The 8,621-nt window shown below is 46.8% G+C and overlaps 1 protein-coding gene across 1 annotated transcript; it reads left to right on the top strand.

Moving 5' to 3' along the window:
• The first annotated feature begins 4,087 nt into the window (after positions 1-4,087).
• LOC126989661 (uncharacterized) lies at positions 4,088-4,926 on the top strand. The gene is made up of 2 exons (XM_050848270.1): positions 4,088-4,273; positions 4,633-4,926. The coding sequence occupies exons 1-2, from the start codon at positions 4,088-4,090 to the stop codon at positions 4,924-4,926; spliced, it is 480 nt and encodes a 159-aa protein (XP_050704227.1).
• The last annotated feature ends 3,695 nt before the right edge of the window (positions 4,927-8,621 follow it).

Raw genomic sequence — 8,621 nt, forward strand, 5'->3', positions numbered from 1 at the left:
AAAGAATTTTGTGAAGGATTTACTGAAAAGCTCTCTAAAGGTTGGCTGCATCTTTCCAGTGATGACTATGTGTCTTTCCTTAGAATTAACTGCGATGGCCAACCAAAGCTAACAGTGTCCTTTAAAGTTATGTCAGATTTAACAGTTTCAGTGTGGCTTGAAAATAATACCTTAAAACCAAGAAAGTTGAAGTGGCTTTTAGGAGAAGCAAATGCATGTGATTTGTGGTCAAAATTTGAGAATTTACTTAGTCACCTTAATCTTGAATCTGCATCAACTTTAACTGTCACTGATAAACTTACTCAGTGTAAAGAAACTATTGAAGAGATTTTGGAAACTGACAATGATGAAATGAGCTCCAAAAAGAAAGTGATGTGGTTCTGTGCTGAACAACTAGGTTTGATCTGCAAAGATAGTATGAAATACAGCTGTGATTTTTGGTTTGGTCTTACAGTGTGTTTATGACCAATCCATCACTGTACACAAGTCTGCGTGACAGTGAAGTTCTCGTTCTTCCTCACCCTAATTACCTTAGGAAACTGAGTATATCTACTGGTGCTAAGTGTCTAAATACAGAAAATTCACATGAACTGTTTCTGAAGGAAACATTTTCTAGTCTGAAAAGTGAAGAAAACTGGTGAACGTACTGCTTGATGAGATACATGTAAAGAAGGGTCTTTCTTATAAAGGAGGGAAAATTTATGGTGCTTCTGTGAATTCAGATGAACCAGCAACAACAATTCAGGCTTTCATGATTTCATCACTTTTATCAAAGCACAAGCATGTTGCTGCTTTGTATCCAGTCTGCAAACTGACAGCTGACACCCTTCTTGACTTAACACACAAAGTTTTGGCATTCCTACATGATATTGGATATAAAGTTGTTTCATTGATTTCTGACAATAACAGGGTTAATAGAAAGATGTTTGAAAAGTTATGTGATGGGCCTCTTACCCCCTCCATTTCAAATCCCTATGATTCAAGTGAGCAACTTTTCCTCCTGTTTGATTCAGTCCATTTGCTAAAATGTATACGAAATAATTGGTTCAATCAGAAGAAACCCATTCAAACTTTTGTAATACCTTCACCTTCCAACCTCACAATTCAAGAGGAAGCAAGTTTACAGCCACTGAAAGAACTGTATGCCAAAGAAAGAAAGAAATGTGTGAAGCTAGCTCCAGGCTTATCAGAAAAGTACTTTTCCCCAATAACTTAGAAAGGCAGAATGTACAGCTTGTTGTGAGGTTGTTTGATGAAAAGAATGTGGCTGCACTGAAAACTATGAATTTGCCAGGTGTGTCAGGCACTGCTGCTTTCTTGCAACAAATCATGTCATGGTGGCATATAGTAAATGTTAAAACTCCAGATAAAGGTGTTGCCCTCCGTCAAGCACAATGTGACCCCATCAGGCAGGATTCATCTACAGATCCAAACTTGCTGTTTCTCACTACCTTTGTTCAGTGGCTTGCAGCTTGGGAGGGAATGGAATTGGTGCAGCATGAAAGGATTGGTCAGCTCTCGCGAGAAACAGCTTTTGCTCTGAAGCACACTACAGCAACCCTAGTTAAGTTATGTGATTACCTCTTGAAAGACCATGACTTTCGCTATGTTTTGTTGGGAAAGTTCCAAACAGACAAACTGGAAGGTAGATTTGGACAATACAGGAAAATGAGTGGTGCAAATTATAATGTGGCTGTTGCTCAAGTAATGGAATCTGAGGGGAAAATCAAAGTGATTAATGTTCTTTCAATGGGTTCATCAAAATTTGGACCATTAACTCTCACTGAATTGAACCACTCTCAACTTGAATCTCAATCTCACTCTGAATCCGTAGACTGTCTGGAGAAATTCAAGGGTGTTGAGAAGTATGTCAAAGAGCAGAGTTTGTCAAAGCAAGATGAAAGTGTGATGATGTACATTGCTGGTTATGTAGCTCATGTAGTCAGGAAAAGACTTAAGTGTGACCTGTGTGTGAGTCGGATTTCTCTTGATAAAGTAATGGAGGCAGAAATTCCTGAAGAATGTCAGTATCTCCACAGTCTTGATAGAGGAGGCTTGAAATGGCCAACAGATTTCACTCTGTCTGTGTGTATCCACACCTATCAAATATTTCAAGCTCTCCTAAACAATTTTAAGACAGAATTTATTCAGTGCACCAGTAACCAACGACTAGCCCTCGTTAGGTTATCACTGAATTTTCAAGGGACTCTGGTTGATGTAGAGGAATGTTGTCCATGTAATACATCAGTAAGTCAACTTCTGAGGATGTGTATTTGGCCTGTGACAAATATTTTGTTGAATAACTTCACAAAATCATACAATGATACAGTAGGCCGAAAGGACGATAAAAAGGAAGCTGTCAACATTGAAAGAGTCTTAGAAGACAGTATATAGGTTATCTCTTAAGACATTTTCAATTAAGGATCAATGTAGGTATTTTATTGCAATGGAGGATGGTTGTGTGACTGATGATATATGCTCTGTAGAGTGGTAGGGATTGATTTATATAAATGCTTTCAGTATTTACGTATTGCCCTTTTTTCTTGAGCATATTTTCTATTTTGGGGCACAACATTTATCTACACAAATATTGTTTTGACCTGATATTTACTCCCTGAAATATTATTGATTTATTTTTTTCCATTAAAGTAAATGGTATGTTTTCATCAATATTTTTATTTCCCTGACTAATGCTATATCTGGATAAAGGTAAGTGATACATTTATTAGAGAAACCAGGATCTAAATTAAAAATATAAAAAAACCTAATGGAGATCTAGATTTACTATACAAGATGAAGTAAATATAAAATTACTACTAATACATGCAATCATGTACAGTAATAATAATAATAATAATAATAATAATAATAAATACTAAATAATTAAAAGGTAATAATAATAATAATAATAATAATAATAATAATAACAATAATAGTTATCATAATGATACTATTAATAATGTTAGTGGATAGCGTGAAAAAGGTGGATGAGAAATTAGAAGAGTTTTAGTGAGTGAGGCATTGCGGACCCAACGCGTGACGTCATCGATCCCAGGCTAAGGCTTTTATATCAAGATGGCTTTGGCTGTTCACGCTTGCCAGCAGGGAGCCCACTTTCATCGGGGGTGATTTTAACGCTCACCACGAAAGATGGGGCGATGTCAGGCGTAACCGGGCAGGGCGCCTCCTATCTGCCACCCTCGACGAGACCCCTTGGGTGTTTTCCCTTAACACTGGTGAGCCGACACACCAGCGGGGGGGGTCTTAGACCTCTCCTTTGTGTCGAGGCCCTTAGGGGTAGACGCGGCATGGTCGCTCCATCACCACCTCTTGATCGACCACATCGCCTCCGTGGTCACCCTCCCGGTACTGCCGACCTTTCTCACGCCCGGTCATCCGGTCTTTAATCTCCGCAGGGCTGACTGGGATAAATTCCGCCACTGTCTCACCACCCACCTGGCCGAATCTCCGCCCTGCCGAGGTCCGCCTGGTCGCCGCCTTCCACTCCGCGGTGGACTCCGCCATACCCGTCTCCCGGCGACCCACTTTCCACCACAGGGACAGGTGGTACTATGACGAGGAGATCCGGGTGGTAAACCACCGCGTCAACATGGCAAAAAGGCTGAACCGCCGCCATAAAACCGAGGAGACTCGACACCTCCTGGGGGCCGCGGGCCGTATAGCCAGGGTAACGACCGACCGGGTGAAGGAGGAGCGTTGGCTAGCCTGGTACGCCTCCCTCGACTCCGCCACGCCTGTCTCCCTCCTCTGGCGAAAGATTCGCTCCATTTGCCGAGGGGCCGTTAATAGGCCGGCGCTTCACCCCCGGCCTCGAGAGGAGGCTGAACGCCTCGCCGAGCTCTTCGCCTCCCGTTCTGCCTCCGCTCGTCTCCCCCCTGCGGTCCAACTGAGGCAACGCCGGGAAAACCCTGGAAGGTGGCTGGCGTACCAGCGGACTTGCCTCCTGTAACATCCAGCGGACGCTGCCATTCTCGTCCATGAGCTCCAGCGTGTTATTCCGGGCCGCAATACCTTGCCAGGGGAGGACAAGATCAGCTATTCCATACTGCGCAATGCTGGTCCAGCCATGGAAGCTGAGATACTCTACCTCTTTAACGCCTCCTACGCCTCTCGCACTGTCCCCGCTGCCTGGAAGTCCGCTGCCATTGTCCCCATCCCGAAGGCAGGGGATGCCACGCAGTACCGCCCCATCTCCGTCATCAGCTGCCTGGGCAAGACGATGGAGCGGGTCCTCTTCTACTGTCTCGAGAGGGCACTGGGTCCCCTTCTTCGCCACCTCTTCGCTTTTCGCCGGGGCAAAGGCACGCGGGACTGTGTGCCATCTCTCCTGTCGGGGGTTGTTGGCAGCAAGGCAGTGGTGGTCTTTCTCGATATCGAGAAGGCCTTCGAGATGGCCTCCACTTCAGCCATTTTTTTTTAATTTTGGCGGCTAAGGGCGTGTACGATCTTCTTCTCAGCAGGGTCGGGCAGTACCTATAGGGTCGGACGGCGACGGTCCGCTTCCAGGGAACTTCCTCAAGTTCGAAGGACTTCGAAAACGGGACGCCGCAAGGGGGCATTCTCATCCCTCTTCTCTTCAACCTCTTGGTGGAGTAGCTTGTACGCCTCCAGGGTAACGGGCAGGGCCGGGTCCTGAGCTACGCGGACGACATCGCCATCGTCTCCTCAGAACCCAACCACGTGGCTCGGGCCCGCGCCATGCTCCGCCGCCTCCTTGCCTCCTGCACTGAGTTTGGCCTCGTGCCCAACCCGGCCAAGTCGAAGGCCATGGCCTTTGGTTTTGTCCTTCCCCGGGACCCCCTCTACATTGACGCCGTCCTCGTGCCTTGGGTCCCTCAGTTCACCTACCTGGGCATGCTCCTCGACTCTCACCTTTCCTTTAAGTCCTGCATAGCCTCCGTCTGAGCGAGGATGATGTCCCGCATTAACGTCATGCGGGCCATGGCGAGTCCCTCCTGTGGGGCGGGAGACCGTGTTCTGCGCTCCTTTTATGTGAGCACAGTCCGGTCCTGCCTTGACTACACTGCTCCATGTCTCTTCACGCTGCCTCCCTCCTCCCTGGACCCGCTCGAGACTGCACAGAACTGTGCTCTCCGCATCCTGCTCGGCACCCCCCGCTGGACGAAATGCGAGTGTCTGCGGGTGGAGGCCTTCATCTGCTGCGTCGCCGAGCGTGTCAAACAGCTCGGTGTGGGCCACATCGTCACTCTGCTACGCAGCGCTGAGGCGGCTCCCCTTGCTGAGCGAGTGAGACGGTCTCTCCACCATGACCCACTCCTCTTTCGCCGGCAGACGTGGCAGTCCGGCGTCGCCCGGATCATCAGCGAGCAGAGACTGGCGCACATGTTGACAGCGCCCCTTGACCTCCCAGTGCCGGCCTATGTTCCCCCTCCTCCCTGGAGACCCCGCTCCTTTCTTATATCTCTCCGGCCCCTTCCTGCTAAGAAAGCACTCCTTTCCGCCGAGGAGCTTCGGCGCGAGGCTTTGGGACGTGTCGCTGGTGCGCTGCCTCCCCGTGCCGCAGTGTACTACACTGACGGCTCCATTCACCACCTGACGGAGGCTGTTGGTGTTGCTTTTGTGAGTGGGGGAGAGACTGCCCTTTTCCGCCTTCCCGATGGAAGCTCCTCCACGCAGGCGGACCTGGCGGCCGTCTCGATGGCCCTCCTCAACGCTGAAGAATCGGCTACGGGGCCTGTAATCGTCTACTCGGACTCTATGACTGCCCTTCAGGCCATCGCCCGGGACAACATTGTTGACAACGTCCGCCTCATCACCTCCATCTGGCGGACTCTGGGGGCCTTAAAAGCTGCTGGCCGACGCGCAAAACTTGTCTGGTTGCCAAGCCACTCGGGTGTTGTGGGCAACGAGGCAGCTGATGCAGCGTCGAAGGATGCTACCCTCCTCCCTGCAGTCAACATCCACCTGCCACCCAGTCTCAGCCACCTCCGCACCACCTTGCTGTCGAATTACGGGCGAAGCATCGCTGCTGCGCTGGAGCACTGTGTTACTGAGGGATCTCCGTCAGGCTGCTGGTACGCGGCCGCTACGGACATGGGACGCTGGCGGTTAGCTGTCACCGCCTGCGTCTCGGCTACAAATGCTCCTCGGAGCTTGATCCTGAAGACGTCAGGTGGAGGAAATGGGACCATTGTGACGAAGAACAAGATTGCCCGCTACTACATTACATCTTAGAATGCCCGCTCACAAGAGACCCTGCCCCTAACACTGAGGGACACTCTCCCCCTGAACTCCTCTTCCACCTAGAAGAGGGGGCCCTGGAACAGCTCGTCAGACGATACCCGCCACCTCGCTAAATCTTCATGGAGTCCACCTAACGGGCCGTCCATAGACTAGGGCCAGTTTCCCCTGGGGCTACCCAGGCCAGCTGGTCGAGTTCTGTTGTCGTTCATCAAACGGCCGCAGAAAACGTTACTGCTATCCAGGTGCCAGAATGGACGACATCACCGCAGCGTGCGATGATGTCACGAGAAATGCCGAAATACCGCCGCATGATCAAGCAGTATAAACGTAAAACGGATGCCAGTAACATCATAATCTCAGGAATCCTCCCGAGGGTCGGTGCCGAATCTAACTTTTACAATAAGGCCTTCAGCACAAACAACAGACTTCAGTCCCTTTGCTCACAAGAAAACGTCCAGGTCGCTAACTTGTGGAAATTTTTTTACTACGATTCAGACTTGTTCCTTCCTGATGGCATTCACTTAAACCCTGTTGGAGCAGCTCGTTTCGGGAGGCTACTCTGTGACCAAGTGGCTCTTCGAAAGCCAAAAAACGCGTAGGCGAGAACACCAGCAGCTCCACCGTAAGGGTGCACTCAACCCGCAAAACTCCCGACTCGAATCACATTAATGCTTGCTATGCAAACGCTCGTAGCCTACGTAACAAATTTGAAGACTTAGAAGTCCTCGCAACTACAAATCATTATCACATCATCGGAGTCACAGAATCTTGGATAGACACTTCAAATAGAGATTTCATTGCGGAATATAGATTACCGGGTTATACCATTTTTAGTCATGAAAGAGAGAACAGACAGGGTGGAGGCGTTATCTTTATATCCACAACTCTCCATCCAGTATCCGTGAAAACAGATATTATAACCAATGCAGACACGGTCTTCATTGAAATTAAAACAAATCTCGTAAAATAGTAATTGACTTATGTACGGACCGCCAAGGCAGACTCTTGATATCAACCACGCATTAAGTTATTATTAGAAACAAGTAGCAGTTGCGAGGCAGTAATTGTTATGGACTTTAACTTGCCAGTGAAAAGATGGGGTGAACCGTTGAACTGTCATACAGGGCTCGACCTGTACAAAAATTTACTAGAAAATGATTTGGATCAACACGTTCAAGAACCGACTCGGGAAAATAATATACTTGACCTTATCTTTTCAACGACAGCTGATCTAGTTAACGAAGTAAATGTTGGTCCAATTTTTAGTTCTAGCGATCACCGAACAATCTCATTCAGCATCAATATGAAAGAAAAGACTCCGATCAATTCTAAATAATTCTGACTGGACTGAAATCACGGCGGAAACAGATATTGATAAATCTTGGGGGGCCATCACCACAATATTGAACAATGCCATAAGCATATGCGTATCCTATCGTAACAGACGTTCAGCTTCTAAGAAGAAACCCAAATGGTGGAAAAACGAAACTCAAAATAGCCTATCTCTTAAAAAATGTGTATACAGTAGATACATATCAACTCAGAGCGAGGCTGACAAACTAGAGTTGGACAGAATTCGCCGCGAAACCAAGAAATTAATAAAACGAAGCAAGAAAAATCTTGAAGAATATATAGCGGAAACAAGTAAATCTAATCCTAAAGATTTTTTTAGCTATGTAAATAATAAAAAAAAATCACTCACTTGTGGAATCGGACCGCTTGCTAAGGAAAATGATAACCACACGAACGATGAAAATGAAATGGCTACAATCCTAAATAACTTTTTCGCATCCGTATTTACCGACGAAGATTGTTTATCACCTCAACCGCCGGAGGTTAGAAGGGCCGATAAGATGTTAAGTGGCGTGCTCATCGTAGAAAGTGACATTTTACGCACAACTGAAGAGATTAAAGTAAGCAAAGCTCCTGGTCCAGACAAAATTACCCCTAGGGTCTTAAAAGAAATCAAACATCAAATGTGTAAACCGTTCTCCATCATATTAAAAAAATCTTTAACAGCTGGAAAAGTTCCGTCGGATTGGAAACTTGCAAATGTCACACCAATTTTCAAAAAGGGGGACAAGTCTCATCCAGGAAACTATCGACCAATTAGCCTGACATATATTGTTTGTAAGTTAATGGAGACTATCTTTCGCGACAATATGGTGAAATTCTTCGAAGAAAATAATATAATAAATAATTAGCAACATGGCTTCCGTAGTGAACGTTCGTGTTTGACTAACTTACTTGATTTTTTTCACTATATCTTTGAGGTGTTCGATGAAAGCAGATCAGTAGATATCATATATCTGGATTTTCAAAAGGCATTTGATCAGGTCCCCCACCAACGATTGCTCAGCAAACTACTGGCGCTCAGTAGCTCGGGTAACATTCAC

This window comes from Eriocheir sinensis, unplaced genomic scaffold (genome assembly GCF_024679095.1).
Source record: "Eriocheir sinensis breed Jianghai 21 unplaced genomic scaffold, ASM2467909v1 Scaffold1263, whole genome shotgun sequence".
In the NCBI taxonomy this organism is placed as follows: Eukaryota; Metazoa; Arthropoda; class Malacostraca; order Decapoda; family Varunidae; genus Eriocheir; species Eriocheir sinensis.